Source organism: Panthera tigris, chromosome E2 (assembly GCF_018350195.1).
Source record: "Panthera tigris isolate Pti1 chromosome E2, P.tigris_Pti1_mat1.1, whole genome shotgun sequence".
NCBI classification, from domain to species: Eukaryota; Metazoa; Chordata; class Mammalia; order Carnivora; family Felidae; genus Panthera; species Panthera tigris.
In genome coordinates this window covers 57,368,430-57,385,510 of record NC_056674.1, presented here as the reverse complement: position 1 = coordinate 57,385,510, position 17,081 = coordinate 57,368,430, and the positions used below count along the sequence as shown (strand labels likewise).

Below are 17,081 nucleotides of genomic sequence, written 5' to 3'. Positions count from 1 at the left end.
AACACGCAGGCCCGTTCCAGGCTGCACTGGGACCCTCCCTGCTGCGTAGCTAAGCCCTGCTCACTTGCGCTGAATCTCCCACAAGGCCCCTGGGCAAGCACGGGGCAGTGACGAAAAGACCAGCATAAACCTAGCCTATTCCCAAAGGGAGGCAGGAAGCAGACGGGATCCCGGGGGTTTGGGGCTCAGTCAAGCTTCAGGCCAAGGAAAATTCTCTGCTCCCTGGCGGGCACCACACAGGGCCCTAGGGTGGGGAGGGGCACGGGAGGAAGACGGACCTATCCAGAGAGGTAGAGAGTGTCCCTTCCCCACAGGGACCAAGGCCAAACCACCAGGTCCTGGGAAGGATGGGGGAAGAGTCCACACCCAAAGCCACAAAGAAATCCGCTCTAATTCTCGACGGCTTTAACCCTAAAAAGGTCTGCATCAGCTGTCTCATACATCGGCATTTTGAAAGGGTGCCCACTCTTCCTCCTAAGATTAGCACAAACCCCGGGGCGCCCGGGCGGCTCAGCCATTCAAGTGTCCGACTGTTGGCTTTGGCTCAGCTCGTGATCTCAGTTTGTGAGTTCGAGCCCTGTGTCGGCCTCTGTGCCGACGGCGTGGAGTCTGCTTGGGATTCTCTCTCTCCCTCTTTCTCTCTGCCCCTCCCTGGCTCACTCCCTCTCTCTCTCAAAACAAAACAAAGATTAGCACAACCCCTTCCGGGTAAATGCCTGGGTGGTTTTCTTGAGGGAAGAAAGAAATGGTTTCGTAATAAACTCCCAGAGGACAGCCGTGCTCGGGGGTGCTCTGCCCACACGGCTAGCCCTCTAGCCGGGGATGGGCCACCTCGGGAGGGCACAGACGGTGACGATGAGGGGTCTGCAGGCACGCGGGATGATCCCTGACCACGAGGGCCTCCTACATCACGGCACAAGGCACCATGAAAAGGGACGGTGAAGTCCAGGGGAGGGAGACGAGCCAGGTACTGAGCGACGGTTGCTTACGACGGGATAAGGCATGAGGTGGGGACCAGACTCCTGGGGGACAGAGGGCCTGCAGCATCTTCGGGGGACCCCGAATGGCCTCTCAAGACAGAGGAGCTCCTGATCAGAGGCCCCGAGTGCCAGGCCTGAGCACGTGGGCTCCACCCTGGGCACACAGGGGCCTGGAGGCTTCTGGGCAGGAGACAAACCTCGTGAAAGTCAGGAAGGTAAAAGGAAGCAGGGTTCAGGACGGGCCAGCGGGGGCCACATGGGAGGTGAAAAGCCCCAGGGCTAGTTGAGGTGTCAGGGGACAGGCACAGAGGATGGAAAATGCTGGAGAGGCCGTGGATGCCGGCAGGGGCCGTGCGGGTGCCAGGGTTTAAACGGAGTGCGGAGAGGTGGCTTTGAGCCTGGGTCCCGCAGTCGGTTCTGCCACGACCAGCTCTGACCTGGGGCCTCAGTTTCCTACTCTGTGAAATGGGAGGACAGCAGCAGCTACTTGATGGGGCTGGGGCGACCGGAAGCGGTGCGGGCAGGAATGGAGAGGCGGGCGGGCGGGCGGGCGGGCAGGCAGGGCTGGAGGCACGGACTTGGGAGAGCCGGCTAACCTTCTACTCCTCCGTGTCGGATTTCCCCAGGGTCACGGGGGACCCTCCACTGCCCCCCGTCTGCCAGCCCCTCACCAACAGACACCCCATCCCTCACGGACTCGGCCCCCCGCTGCTGCTCCGACAGAGCAGGGTGGCCCGAGACCGGCCGGGGACCAAGCTGCGGCGTGACACCAGTGACCAGGGCCCCGGGGTGAGCACCTGTGGCCCGCGCTTTACGTGACGTCATCACGCCGTCCCAGAGCCGTGAGAGGAGGGACTCTCGAAGTGGAGGCCGAGGCTCCCACTGGCTGGGGACACATCACGGCCACACGCAAGGAGGCAGTGGAGCTGGGACTGGGCTCACCAAAGCCCAGCCCTTAGACGGCCTCGAGGACGGGCCAGCGGGGAGCCACGGGCGGGACCCGGGCCGGGCTGCTTCACGGGGAACTCACGAGCGCTGTCTGGGTGCGAAGGACGGAGGCGGGGCGGGGGGGGGGGGGCTCTCTCGCCAGGAGACCCCGAGCCTGTCCCCGCCCCCGCCCTCGGGACAAGAGCAGGTGCAGCCCAGGCCCCCCCGCGGGAGCGCGGCGCTTACCATGTACTCCATGTTGGAGGCCGGGGGGTGCACCTGGCCCCGCAGCTTGTTGTGAAGCATGAGGATCTCCTCCTTGTCCGACCTGGGAATGGCCCTCCGGACCCGGGAGTGGGGCTCGTCCTGCTGGTATTTACCGAGCAGCTCCTTCAAGTGGGTGACGTTGGGCAGGAGGAAGCCCTGGGCCCCGCAGACCAGCAGCAGCAGCCCCAAGGGCACGACGCCGTTCAGGACGCAGCTCATGGCGCCAGGCAGGCCGCGGGCACCGGGGCGACGAGGCGGGCTGGGCTCCCGAGGCGGTGCTGGGGCGCGAGAGCTCTGAAGGGAAGCGGAGGGCGACAGGGACATCAGTCAGTATGAGACCGGCGACAGCGCGGGCTCGAACGGGGCAGAGAGCGGGACGGCCATCGCTCGCCCCACCCTGCAGACGTGAAAACCGAGGCTCGCGGAGGCTCAGTAGCCAAGGATCCCCGCCCCCCCACAGACCGTGATCGTCGTCCTGGCTTGTCGTCCGGTCCGAGAGGACAAGGCAGGGCTGGAGGGTGTGTGTTTGCTCACCGGGCAGAGTCGGTCAGTGACCGGGACCTTTACTGGGCATCTATCTCTGCGCCAGACCCCGGGACGCAAAGATGGAGAGGACCCTGTGCGTCGCCTCAGGGAGCTCCCACTCGGGCTGGGGACAGAGGCGAGGAAACCCACAGTGGCCCCCGGCGGGGCGGACAGCATGAGGGACGCCGACCCGCCCCGGGCCCCGAGAGGCTCCGCCCTTGCCTCAAACCTCCTCTGGTCTCCCCCGACATGAGCAGTAACCAGTTCTCACCCATCGGGTTGGCTGGGTCTGCCAGGGGCACGACGCAGGGGGCAGGGAGGGACGGGAGGCACAGCCTGGAACCCAGGAGCCATGGGAACGGGGCAGTTCCCACTCTGACCCTGGAAACTCTCCAGGGTCCTGACCGAGCCTTGCTGCAGACAGAAATAGCCGCCATCCGGCAGGGAGGCCCGGCTCTCTCTGGATCTTTCCCTCCCGGGGAGTTCCCTCTGGGGCAGAGCCCCGGAGACCGGATGGCACGTCAGTCCAGTAACGTAGACCCCCGGGGTCCCGACCTCTCTCCCGGGTTAGTGGCGTCACCATATATGAACATTTCCCAGCTGCAGAAGGCCGGCTGACAGACATGCCAAGATGCTGACCCTGAACTGCCATCGAAGACGGAGTGAGAGCAGAGACTGACGTCACAGAGCGCCCACCGGGCATCACGACCGCACCGGGTCTGTGCGCCCCGGCAGCTCGAGGGCCAGGGCGCCCCCGCAGCTCGAGGGCCAGGGCGCCCCCGCAGGCACGAGGCGTGAATCGCTCGTATGAATCAACCGTGACTCGCCCGAAGCCCCGGGAAGGGTCAAATCACCTGGGGGCCCCACTCAAATGACTCCCACACGGGACAGGTAAACACACCGTGGGGCACTGGGCCCCAGGATCACACAGCAGGGCAAAAGGAACGACCCAGGGCCGTGTGAGCGTCAGCATAAACAAATCCCAAATACGATGTTGGGTTAGATAAGTAAGTTGTAGCGGGGCGCCTGGGTGGCTCAGTCGGTGGAGCGTCCGACTTTGGCTCAGGTTAGGATCTCACGGTTCATGACCTCAACCCCTGCATCAGGCTCTGCGCTGACAGCTCGCAGCCCGGAGCCCGCTTCGCATTCGGTGTCTCCCTCTCTCTCTGCCCCTCCTCTGCTGACACTCTATCTCTCAAAAATAAATACACGTTAAAGAAAAAGAAAAAAAAAAAAAAAGAATGGGGCCTCCTGTGCCCAGAGCTCATAGGCTGGTCCTTCTCTGCCTGGCCCCCATGAGAATCCGTGCCCGGGAGACGCAGACCTGCCCCAGGTTGGGCCACTCACAGCACCTCGTGGGCAGCAGGCCCAGGGCACTGTTGGTTCTGAAGGTGTTTGGGCCTTGCCGGAGCTCGGGGGGTCTGGGGGGCCTGGGGGTCCCCACTGGGGAGGGGCAAGGCCCGGGTCCTAATGCTCCAGCAAAGCCTGTGCTGCAGGGGAACCACAGGGACAGCAGGGCTGTGGCGCTGTCCCCAGACCCACAGGCTGAGGCCCCCAGCACCTCAGAGTGTGGCTGTGCTTGGAGGCAGGGCTTTAAAGAGGTCGTGAAGTTAAGACGAGGTCACTAGGCGGACCCTGACCCAATCTGACTGCTGTCATCGTAAGAGAAGGAATGAGGAAGCAGACAGCCACGGAGAGAGGCCTCGGGAGAAACCCACCAGGCCCACACCGGGGCCTCGGACCCCGAGCCTCCAGAACGCGAGAACTGTTGTCGGAGCCGCTGGCCGGTGAGGCCCGGTCACGGCCGCTGTGGCAACCTCGCACGTGTGCACCAGGCAATAAATGGATGAAGGGGATTCCGTTCCTGATTTCCCGCCGGCCGCTGCACGGAAGGAGGCAAGGGGGGCATGGTAAATCAGGAGGCCGAGCCCCACTTCCCGGGGCCCGTGCGCAGCATCCGGCCTCCGCGGCCCCAACAGCTCAAATCACAACGGGAGGGCCGCGACGCTCCCTCTCCCACCCACAATCAAAAAATTAAACCGGTTTTTCAAACGAGACACATGCGCTGTCCAAGGCTGCTTGCGGCTTCCCGGTGACAGGCGCGCTCCCCGACCGACCCAGGAGGCTGACGCTGATGAGACCTACCTCTTACCCACCCGACGAGCCAGGGGGTTGGGCTCTACTGCGCCCATTTCACAGGGGAGGAGACTGAGGCCTCTGCGGTTTCAGGAAGTACCCAAAGTCATACAACAGGGGAGCAGACACCGTGGGCTTGGGACACAGCCTTTCCCTTGCCCTGCCCTGCCTCCCCGAGGGTGGGCTTCCTGGAGGAGTTTCCGGCCCCACCCTGCCAGGGACAGGCCCCGCGACAGCCCAGCCTCAACTCACAACCCTCTTTCCACTGGCCTCTGGGTCTGACGGTGGTTCCTGGCCATGAGAAGGCGCCCATGTGTCACCCCCCAGGGGACTAAAACCTTTACATCACGGTGACCCTTCACCAAAATGCACCTCCAGCACCAGCTCTGGTGGCCAGCCAAGCCCCATCTGCCAATGTGCCCTTGATGGCCCTGTGCCAAGCTGACCTCCAACCCCCTGGCACGGACAGATGCTCTCTGATCCGGACCCCTGATTCTCCCGGGGTTGCTAAGGGCAAACCTTGTTTCTAGAAAAGTTCTGCTCCATTCTGTCATCCCTGGCCTGTTCCCACGGCTTGAGCCACGCGTTGGGGACGGCCGCCCAGCCCAGCAGAAGCACCCTCCGGAAGCTACGGCTCTCCCTTGCCGCAGTCGCAGAACCAAGCCCGTGAGGGTACGAGTAAGAGTGGCACCGAGGTCTCACGAGAACATACCGGATGTCAGGCCAGCGGGGAGGCGGGGAGGGAGACGGACGGCAAGACCCCAGCCGGGCAGAGGGAAGTCGCAGGGATCAAATTCCCACAACACTGCCCGGAGCTCTTAAATGCATCTGGAGTCCGTCAGGGAGGTGGCGGTTTCCCACCCCCCTTTACAGCAAGCAAAACCGAGTCCGGGAGACCCTGCCGGGTGTCTGTGAGGCAGCCAGTTAGGGAGGGAGCCAAGCCGTGACAACCAGCTTTCTGAAAGCTTGGGGGAACTTCCTTTTTTTTCCCTTAATGTTTTTATTTATTTTTGAGAGAGACAGAGGGCGAGTGGGGGAGGAGCAGAGAGAGAGGGGGAGACACAGAATCCGAAGCGGGCTCCAGGCTCAGAGCCGTCAGCCCAGAGCCCCACTTGGGGCTCGAACTCGCGAACCGCGAGATCGTGACCGCAGCTGAAGTCAGAAGCGCCCCGCCCCGCCTGGCCCAGGCCCAACACACGGCTGCGGCCGCGGTAGGGGCCCTGAAACCCACACGCCACCCCGCCAGGGCTCTGTGCACCTGTCGGGGATCAGCAGACCCTTGTGTTCCCGACCCAGCAACGGGGTGCCCTCACGGTCACCTCCCGGGCAAGGCCGCCCCCCCCAAACCCGCCTCTCGGGAGCCAGTGAGAGAAAGAGGGCTTGCTCCGGATTCCGTGCGTCACCCTCGGGCGCTGCCTCCGCCGTGTTTGGGAAAGCCTGCCAGGAAGATGAATCTCCGCGCTGGGCTTGTCAGCAGTCAGCCGCGAGAGGCGCCAAGCTCTTCCCTCCTGCACATGCTGTTCCCACAACTCATCCCAAGGCCCCGACCTGCCCCCACCCCCACCCCCCCCCCGCCCCGCCTGGCCCAGGCCAGGCACATTCACGTCTGCCCTTTCGGTAAAGACTCAGCTGAGGGGTCACTGCTGAATCACACACCCCGGGACCCGTCGGGCTCATTCGCCGCTGAGCCGCCGACATCAGACAGGTCGGTGCTCCATAAATATTTGTGGAGTGAATGTGTGGGTCTCCTCCTCCCGACGAGATCAGAAGAGCCGTATAAGGACTCCGCGTGGCGCTGGCTTCTCGGTCGTCCCCCGCAGCCCGGGCATGTAGCTTCTCGGGGCCCCAGAGGCCACGTCCACGGGGCAGAGGGGAACGACGGGGCTTGTCTGACATTGGCGAGTCAGCGGTGAGCAAGCCGGACAGGTCTGCGGACGTGCTGACGCGCCAGGAGGCTTCCAGAAGGCGGCGGCCTCTCACCTGAGTGCTCGCTGATGAGCAGGGCTTCACCCCCCTGGCCTGGTTGGGGCCATGGGACGAGCCGTGTGCTGAGCAACGAACGAGACAACGAACCTGAGCGCCTCGTACGCGTTCCCTATCATCATGACGACGATGATGCTCAATGTGCCACAGAGCATCGCTTGGGGAAGTTTCTAGAAGGATGGGATTAATAATGGGGAATGGAGTAAGACTGTTCTCTCTTCGTGACTTCACTGCCCTATTTCAAAGCCCCGCCTCTGCCTTGACGCGCCAAACCTGATTTTGGAAAACTGCATTACGTGTGTGATGCTTGTGGGGGTCAAAAACTCTCCCCCGAGTTTGAAACACGCTTTACTCAGTACGTGCCTTGAGCCGTGGCCACTTTCTCCCGGCTTTCTGGGTAAGCAGGTTCCAAGCCATCACGAGCCAGGTCTGCGGCCTGGCTGGCTCAGTCGGTAGAGCCCGCGACCCTTGATCCTGGGGTCATGAGTTCAGGCCCCGGGGTGGGTGTGGAGCCTACTTCAAACTTTTAAAAATTAAAATGAGCCCAGCCTGGGGCATTAATGTTGACTATCTGGCCGGGAACTGCCTGTACATAGGTACACGGTCATTCCCATTGACAACGACCCAGTCACGTTGCCCGGACTGCCACGAAGCTCCACCCCCTTCCAGGGCCCAGCCTTCGCTGAGTTAAGAAGCGGCGGGAGCCCTAGACCTCATCACCCCGTGTGGTCGTGTTGTGCCTGCTCGTACCATTTGCCTCTCCAGCTGGACCGTGTGCTTCTTGAGGGCTGGAACCAGCGTGTGTGGATAAATGTCTAACAACCAACATTCAAAAAAAAAAAAAAAAAATCAGGGGCGCCTGGGGGCTCCGTCGGTTGAGCGTCCGACTTCGGCTCAGGTCACGATCTCGCGGTCTGTGGGTTCAAGCCCCGCGTCGGGCTCTGTGCTGACGGCTCGGAGCCTGGATCCCGCTTCGAATTCTCTGTCTCCCTCCCTCTCTGCCCCTCCCCCATTCATGCTCTGTCCCTACCCCCCCCTCAAAAATAAACATCAAAAAACATTTTCTTAGAATTCACCCTGATAAGTAGTGTTTGCCAGTTCCCTTGGTATAAACATTCCCACTGTGGCCAATTTCAAGCAGCCCGTGTGAGGTCACTGAACATGGGATTTCTGGAAAGTCTCAAGCTAGCACAGCATCACGTGGTCTTTCCATCAAAGAGACGGGACAGATACTAAGAACCTCACGGGCAGAGGGAACAGGGATGTGCAGTAAAGATTAGCCTCGTTTTCAATAGGACTCATTTAACTGTAAGTTTACGTAATTTGATGTTTGACGATGGCTGTGTTTAACTGGCTCACGACCTTTCTGGAAACTTAACAAAACGTCACGAGCCGGTTCCAGCATGATGCCGGCTGGCGCTGAGCCTCGTTCCCCCTCACACCCCAGCGGGTCTTAACTGTCCCACCAACAGTTATCCCAAGTACCGCAGCCAACAGCTGGGGGGCGCGCACGGGGCGGCGCAGGGTGGCGGGTCCCCCACTCCCCGTACTCCCCAGGCCGATGGGATCACCGCGGTCGTCGGCCCCGTCTGATGTGCGAGGGGCCGGAGGCTCCAACACGAGCAACTTGCTTCGCAGTCAACACAGAATGTCCATCGCGCCCTGGTCTCTGGCCCACCCTGGCCGTGGGGGCGGCTCTCCCGCCCGGCAGGGCACCTCTAGCCTCCGGCCCGTGCCAGCCGGACTCACTCAGTGACATACCGGCCCAACGGGACAGCAGCTAACCCGACAGGCCCGGGGGGGCCCCAGGCTCTGCTCTTTCTCAGAAGCACAAAGAACTCAAAATGTGACTAAGGCCAAGGGCAGATCCCAGTCATACCCACAAACCACCCAAAATTCTAGGAATGGAGCGGTGGCTGGGAGTGGGGAGGAGGGATGCCCCGGCGTGTCTGGGGCAAATCCCAGAACTGGCCAGAACCTCCAGGGAAGAGCGTCTGGGTGAGTACCAGACACCCCGGGCCGTGGAGGGGGGAAAGCGGGGGGGGGGGGGGGTGTCTCGTCCTCTGCAGGATCCAGTCAGTTTTTCTTAAACTCTTCTCCACAGGATCAGGGCTGGACACAGCGGGAGCAGGCCCGTGCCGTCCCCTGCAGCCGCCCTGCCCCCAGCCCTGGGCTGTCCACAACCCAGGGGCCAACAGGATCCTACAAGAAACCCCATTCCGTCTTTTTAACACTATGCCGAGAACACACAAAATCCTGGGCAAAGAGAGAACTCATTTTGCAAAAAGGAACTAAAAATCAGTTGTGTTCAACGTCAACCAAGAGCCATTTTAAAGCGAGTAGACAATAAAATGCTATATTCTCAAAATCCCCTGTCCTTGACTCCTGGGGCCCCTCGTCTGCCTTCTTGTACACACGCGAATATTTAGCAAAGCCTCAGATAAACGGCAGGGAACCTCCGGCCCCCAAGGACAAGCAGGCAAGGACCGCCCGAGGGCAGTGTGGAAAAGCGTGGACGTGGGGTGAGACCCAGGTTCGAATGGTGACTCCACCCTGCAGAGCCCCGTGCTGCCCAAAATGTCCCTCAACCTCTGAGTCTCGATTCCTCGGGGGGACAATGAGGCCCTGAATTTCTCCCAGGGAGAGAGGATAGAGGGTAAGAAGAGGAGAAAAATAGTGGCTCCAGGGGTATCTACCGACCGTGTCTTTCCTTTCTCCTCCCGGGTGAATTCAGGCATCTCAGATCATTTCTGCCGCAGGCTACGGGGCGCCTGCCCAGCCTCCTGCCCGACATACACGATTCACTGCTGTCGGGTGACATCTGTGAGGGCGAGTCACAGCCCCCGGCTCTGGACCAAGCTCAAAGACACCGGGCACAAGAATCTTACAGCAGCAGGCTGTGGAATCTCCACACTGCCCTGCGGATGAAAGGCCCAGGGCAGGCCCTCAGGTGGCCACAGAGTCCTTGGGATAGTCCAGGCACACAAGGCAGTCTGCCCTCGAGAACCGGAGGAAACATCACAACAGACAGATAAGAAAGGCGTGAGGACACAGCTTGGAGAATGGGGATGGTAACGTTCGGCACAGGAGGGGACGGGGCCACTCTGGCTTCGGTGGACGACAAGGTCCCGCTGAACTCTCAAGACAAGGGAACGCCACACAGCAGGGACCACAGGGACAAAGCCTCAGCGACGGTCACCGTCTCGGCATGACCGAGGACAGGCACAAAGCCCGCGGAGCTGGGGGGAAACGGGGGTCGCGGAGCGGTGCTGTTTACGTCAAGTTCAAAACCAGGCAAGACCAACCTAAGGCATCAGAAGTCCGGAAACGGTGGCCCCTGGGGGCGGGGCCGTGGGAGGGGCCTGGGGCTGGTCAGGCTGTGCCCTGGGGCGGGCGGCGAGCCCAAGCACTCTGGGAAAAGTCTCCCCCACCCAGCACAGCCCACGAAGGGGTGTGCATTCCTCTCTGCTATGTGAAACTTTAAGGAAACTTTTTTTTTTTTTAAGTTTGAAATCGCTCTGGCTTCTGTTTGAAGAATGGATCAAGGGAAGCCTGAGAGGCAGCTGCCCCCGGGGCAGGGCGGGGTGGTGGGGGTGGTGGGGGAGGTCGCAGGGCAGGGGCCCGCTCCAGGGCCTGGCCTCTGACAGCCCTTCAGAGTGGAGCCCGGATGAAACCCGGCGGCCGGCCGGGGCCTCCCACTTGGACCAGACACAGACTCTCACAGACAGGGCGCAGTTCATCCCAAGTCTGAGAGGGCACTTTGTCCAGCGTCGCCAAAGCTGAAAATACCTTCGGTGCCAGTGACGCCCGAGCCTTGAAGGTTCCCGGGAATAAACAGGGTTTTCAGCGGCCAAGCGCTTCCCCCCAGGAGAACAGACGGGCTGTGTCGGAGCCGGTCTGGGGGCGGGAAGGGCAGCGGCTGATACACACACATGCAGACACGTTTTCGGTGCCGTCCAGGGAACGGCTCATTGTTTCAGAGGGGGCGTGTGGGGCTCACACCCAGCCGTGCTTCGAAAGCTCCGGGGCACACAGGGCCCCACATGTGCCCTGAAGGAAGGTGCCAGAAGCTCCGGCCCCAGAGCAATGAGTGCCACCAAGCCGAGCCTTCTTCCGGAAGAAAAGCTAGGAGTCTGCCGAGAACTTGCCAAGGGGGCCTCTGGACCCTGCAGGGAGGTGGCCGCACTGGCCCCCAAGGGCTCTTCCTCCCGTCTGGCCCTGTGAGCTCCCTCCGGTCGCACCGGGCCCCGAAACAGAACCTTCCACGCAGCTCCACCCCACCCACCCCCACTAGCCGGCCATCCCCACCCGGCCTCTGTGCTGGCGCCCCAGAGCCAGGCTTCACCCGCTTTCTAGGGCGGGAGGTTCCACGTTCAGGCCTGCACCGGAGAGCACCGTTAAGACACAGATTGCTGGCCCCACGCCCCCCAGCCGCTGACGCAGGAAGCCCGGGGTGGGGCCTGAGAATCTGCATTTCTAACAAGTTCCCAGGGACGGCTGCTCCCCCGCCTTGGAGGGGGACCCCACTTTGACAGCCGCTGCCCCAGACTGTAACGGTCTCAAATCCCGTGCCCCACCCAAAACTAATTCAACATTCCCCAAACTCCAATCCTCGGCAAACCCCGTTCCCCCGCTCTGCCCACCTTCCCACCAGCTACCCGCGCTGGGCCGTATCTTGTATTTTTCCTCGAGATGGCCCGCATGGAGGGTTCGCAGAAATGTACCAGTAAAAGGGAATTTTCGATCGCCACCATCTCCAAAGAACACGATCAATTCTGCCTTGACTGGAGGGGAGGAGTAAAACGTAACGTGTGGAAATCAGAACAAAATAAGGTCCTCCCAGCTGGGCATGAACGCCAGCCCCAAGCGTTGATGCCCGGGGTGCTCTGTCTTTGCCGTAAAGGGGAGCAGGGTGCTGGGCAGACGTTAGGGGCAGACAGCATCACCCACATTCGCCCTGAATGCAAAGGACAGCTCCTGGATGGGCGGCCTTGGCTGCTGGGTCTGTGCACAGGCTGAGTCACCTCGAGGACCAGAAGGGACGGCACCCCCCACTTTGGGGAACACTGTCCATTTCACAGTGATCTGCTCCGAACTGCACGCCCTGCAGCCTGTGGCAGGAAGTCCAAACTCAGTACAGCTCAGGCCGCCTGCAGGGAGACACCGGGCCACCCGGCCTGATGCTTAGATTCTCAAGCCACACCAGACCTCTCACCATTTTCCCTAGGTGCCTGGCCCTTCCCCATCCCCAGGCCTTTGCACAGACACACGGTCCCTCTGCCGGGGGTGCTATCACTTTTCCCTGTGTCTGTTCCAGAAGGATCTCTCAGGCTCTGATCAAGTCAGTCCCAGCAGATGCCAGCAAGGTCCCAATCCCAGAGAGATCAGAGAAGGCTCTTTCCAGTCCAGGAGAACTTCAGAGCAGGCTCAATGCTTCTAGGACCACCTGACTACAAACAGAATGGAAAGGTCTAGGGGCGCCTGGGGGGCTCAGTCGGTAGAGCGTCCGACTTGGGCTCAGGTCACCATCTCACAGCTCGTGAGTTCCAGCCCGGCATCGGGCTCTGTGCTCACAGCTCAGAGCCTGGAGCCTGCTTCCGATTCTGTGTCTCCCTCTCTCTCTGCCCCTAACCCACTCGCATTCTGTCTCTGTCTCTCTCAAAAATAAATAAACATTTAAAAAAAAAAAAAAAGGAACTGGAAAGCTCTGTTCTTTTTTCCTTCTGGGATACCGCCTCTCTGCACTCACAACGGGACGCGGTCCAGAAATCTGGATTGAAAATGTGGGATTTCATCATTTATAATATTTTTTAAGTGATGGTCCAGAGGTTGCATGATGCGCATTAGGAATTTCTTTTTCCCCCGGATCCCGTGGTTTTGTCTAAGCTGACACAGCACCCGAGACAATCCGAGAAGAGAAATCTCCTTGGGGCTGAACCACAAGAAACCGTCTGTCCTTGCAGCCTTGACAAGGGGTGCCTGCCCACAAACACCCACAGTTGCACAGGCAGGGGCACAAAGTCTCAGACAGGATTCTCTGCCAGTTGCTGCTGTGACCCCGGGTGGAATGTCAACACGTCCCCCCCAAACACCCAGACGCCAGATTCCCCCGTGTCCACCGTGGAGGGCGCTGATCTATTCTGGAACGAGACGACCTATGTCGACGCGTCTTCAAGAAGGAAGCCAAGAAGGGAGAATGGGTAAATGAAACGTGGTCCATCCACGCAGGGGAATATTACTCAGCCACTAAGAGGAATGGAGCCTGACACACACTGTAAGATGGACGAGCTCTGAAAGCATCACGCCAAGTGCGTGAAGCCAGTCACGAAACGCCACACGTTAAATCGTTCCGTTTACAGGAGATGTCCAGAATAAGCAGATCCGTAGACACAAAGTACATTGGTGGCTGCCAGGGGCACGGGAGCAGAAAATGGAGAGAAGCTGCTAATGGTGGCTATGGGGTCGCCTTCAGGGCTGATGACAACGTTCTGGGAGTGGACAGAGGTGGGGGCTGCAGAAGGTCGTGAATGTGCTGAACGTGCTAGACTGTATACTTTAAAACGGTTAAAATGGGGGGGGGGGGCGCCTGGGTGGCTCAGTCGGTTAAGCACCCGACTTCAGCTCAGGTCATGATCTCGCCATTCCCGAGTTCAAGCCCCGCGTCGGGCTCTGTGCTGACGGCTCGGAGCCTGGAGCCCGCTTCCGATTCTGTGTCTCCCTCTCTCTCTCTGCCCCTCCCCCACTCACGCTCTGTCTCTCTCTCTCTCTCAAAAATAAATAAACGTTTTTAAAAAATTTTAGGGGTGCTTAGGTGGCTCGGTCGGTTAAGCGTCCGACTTCAGCTCAGGTCATGATCTCATAGCTCATGGGTTCGAGCCCCGCGTCGGGCTTTTTGCTGACAGCTCAGAGCCGCGAGCCTGCTTTGGATTCTGTGTCTCCCTCTCTCTCTCTGCCCCTCCCCTGCTTGTGCTCTGTCTCTCTGCCTCTCAAAAAAAGAAAGAAAAACAAAAAGGTTACAGCTAGTCCTACCAACAACCACTCAGATCTGTCCTACCCTGCCTGTTCCAGAACAGAGCGTGCTTCATTTAGGACTTTATGAGAGGCTTGGAATCCCCGTCCCGTGAAGGTCTGACCATCTACTCAACGCCGTTAACGGAAGGTAAAATGAAATGGTGCCTGTGTTGTATTTTCCTTGCTTGACAAGCCATCAGCCCCGTTGAGTGATGCTGGGCTTGCACATCTGGGACTGATCAAAAACCAGTGAGTTTACAAAAAATAAAAAATAAAAAGCTTCCTAGGTCTGGAGCAAGCAGACGCAGAGGCACCTCCCATACGTAGCAAATTACACTGGTGACAGAGAAAAGAAATGTTCCAGCTCCCACAGGCCGAAGAGGTCAGCATTTGAGGGTCCTGCCTCCGGGAGACGGTTTTCAAACGCAGCCTACAAAAGGCCAGAGACCCAACGAGGGGTCTTTGAGGGAGGGGCGGAGTGTGGGACTTGAGCCAAGGCTCCAGGCCCTCTGCTACCAAGTCCAGAGAGGGGGCTCTGGGAGCCAGCACGGATCTGGGTCCCAGAGCAGGGCTCTCCGCACGTCGACACCGGTACCCGTCAGCAGAGTGGAGCCCGAGCCCTGGGTCAGGACGGCCCCTCTCCAGGCCCACCCTTAACCCGGGCAGGGATCCCGACCCCACACGGCATGAGAGGCCCTGACCAGCCGCAGCAAGCAGGCTAGCCACTGGATGAACACCTTCCTCCAGGATCTGGAGGGGGGCCCAGCCGGGGGCGGGGGGGGAGGGGAGGAGGGGGGCCAGCTGTCCCCTGCCCTGGCTGCGTCATGTCGTATACATGCCTTAATCATCCGAGACTCAGTCTCCTTCTTGTAAAAAGGAAGACAGTGCCCACCTCATAAAGAAGGCAGTGAGATCATCCACGTAAAACCCCGGGCACATCTGGCTCATTCTAAGTTTCGGTACCAGCTGCTGGTATTCTTACAAGTGTCATCATTGCTGTTCCACTTCTACAACTTGAGAGACTCCGTTAAAAAAAATAAAAAATCAAAATCGACTTCTTTCTCCTCCCAGGGCGCGTGTCGCTGGGAACTTGGGGCTTGGGCTTAACTCTGCCGACAGTTTTCACCTGGAACCCTCTCGGACAATACGACATCTTGGGTCAGGTCCACAGGGAGAGTTAGAGGCTGGGCAGAGAACTGTCTTCAAGGAGGCAGGACCCAGCAGTTAAGAGCACAGCGTCTGCAACCAACCAGCCAGCCAGCCAGCCAAGGGTCCTGATGCACAACCTTTACCTCTCCGAGCCTTGGTTTACTCATCTGTGAAATGGGGACCAAGAGGCCTCCTGCCCAGGTGTGTGCCAGGGGTGAAAATGCAGGGAGGTGGCATGGCCTGACACCTGCCACACCCATGTGGAAGCAGCCAGATCAGAGGCAGAAACGGAAAATCAGGTGCACAAAATACCAAGAGTCTTCGGAGGCCTCTCGGTCTATCTGGAGAAGGCGTGTCCCTCACCGTGTGCTGCTGGACCCTCGGCTCTCAACCTGGCCAGTTGTGACCCTAGAAGACCCCACTGGGGTAAGGCAGGGTCACGTCATTCTGCCAGAACACGGCACCCAAGTGCTCAAGGTGGAAGTCCACAAACCCACTTTTGCAGGAGAAACTGGGCATTTGCACAGGCTCCCAGGCGCTTCTCTCGTCCGGAGCAGTAACTCACCTTTTGCCCAAAAGACGTCCAGCTCAAGTTAGACTTCAGTGGGTGGGCACCAGCTAAGCCTTTTCTGGCTTGTCCACCAGCCGAGCCCTGGGCAAGGGAGGCTCTGACTGTCCCTCTGGGGGTCTCCCCAGGACCGCAGAGCCGAGCCCTCAGCGCTCAGGTCAGGAGCCTCTTCCCCCAGCAGGAGTGTATGCAGATGCCCACTCTGGCCAAGAGACACCCGCATGTGTTCCCAAACCCGCAGGCACTCTGACGCGCCCCGCGCCTGGACACCTCCATCTGGAGCTTTGGAGGCAGGGAGAGCTGGGCTCCATCCAGCCCTGGCTCGAGCTGGACAAACCCACTTCCCCTCTGACCCTCGGTGTCCTCATCTGAAATACGGGAAGAGAAAGGCTACCTGGCAGGTTTGTTGCAAATAAAACCGTAAAGGGGCGTGGCCCTGTAAACCGGGGCAGAACGCACAGGCGGGTGGATGACTGTGGCCATCCACGTGTGGGTCGACACATTCAAACCCCTGCAGCATCCACGCCATCAGCTTTGCGTTTACTGACGCGCACACTGCACACAGGAACGCAACAGATGCTGGCGAACTGCGTAAGGGAGGCAAGACTAAATACCCGGGGGGGCCCCGGAGCACGAATATGCGGTCAGACCGTCAGACCGGCTTTGAGTCCCGACTCCCTCGCCTCCTGGCTGCGAGGTCTGGGGCAAACGTCTTGTCCTCGCTGAGCCTCAGTTTCTCCACCTGCGAAAGGCCACTCGGCCGGCCGAGCCCGGTTCCGAGCCGCAGGCAGCACAGTGCCTGCGCAGAGTGAGCCCCAAGAGACGGCGTCTGCCCTGGGCCCCCTTCACCTCCTCGGAGATGGCGGGAGCGGATGGCAGCTTGGAGCGGAGAGGAAGCGAAGTCACACTTACCTCCGCAGGGCTCCCCAATCACCGGCGTCTCCCGTGTCGTGCAGCGGCAGCAGCGCGGACACGGCGGGCACGGTAGGCGCGGCGGGCTGGTCGCAGAGGCCGCGCACCGGGGGCAGCGGAGGGATGTAGTGGACGCGGAGACCCCGCGCGCCGCCTCTTGTAGGCTCCCCGCGCCACGCCCCTCCGGCGGCCAGCGGCGCTGATAGGGCCGTGGAGCCGAGGCCCCGCCCCGGCCCCGCCCCGGCCCCGCCCGTCCCTCCCGGAGAGAGCCGCAGGCGCCGATCCCGGCGGGCGGGGTGGGGGGGCCGGAGCAGGCGACCAGAGATCTTGGCCGGAGGAGGACAGGACGCGGACGCGCGCAGTTTCTTCACTGCGACCATGAAAGTACCTTTTCCACTGAGCGCTTACTATGCGCCCGGCGAGGCGCCAAGCACTTTCCACCAGGAGTTTGCAAACTTACCAAATCCCATCTCCCTGTGGTTCAAGTGGAAAATGGGAACAGGGAAGTGACCTCCCGGGTTTGCAGCAAATAAAACCGGGAAGGGTGTGGGCTCCGTAAACTGTGGCACAGAATACACATTTGCTGAATTTACTCCCATCCTCCACACGGTGGTAGAAAACTC

General features: G+C 60.4%; 1 protein-coding gene across 1 annotated transcript in view; it reads right to left on the bottom strand.

The window, feature by feature from the left end:
- Positions 1–16,578, bottom strand: part of CRISPLD2 (cysteine rich secretory protein LCCL domain containing 2) — a 59,224-nt gene extending 42,646 nt beyond the window's left edge. The window contains exons 1-2 of the mRNA XM_042970513.1: positions 16,459–16,578; positions 2,154–2,468 (exon numbers count right to left, since the gene is read on the bottom strand). Of these exons, the coding sequence (XP_042826447.1) occupies positions 2,154–2,393 (240 nt within the window). The 5' untranslated portion in view covers positions 2,394–2,468; positions 16,459–16,578. The remainder of the gene's footprint in view (positions 1–2,153; positions 2,469–16,458) is intronic.
- Positions 16,579–17,081: the final 503 nt, after the last annotated feature.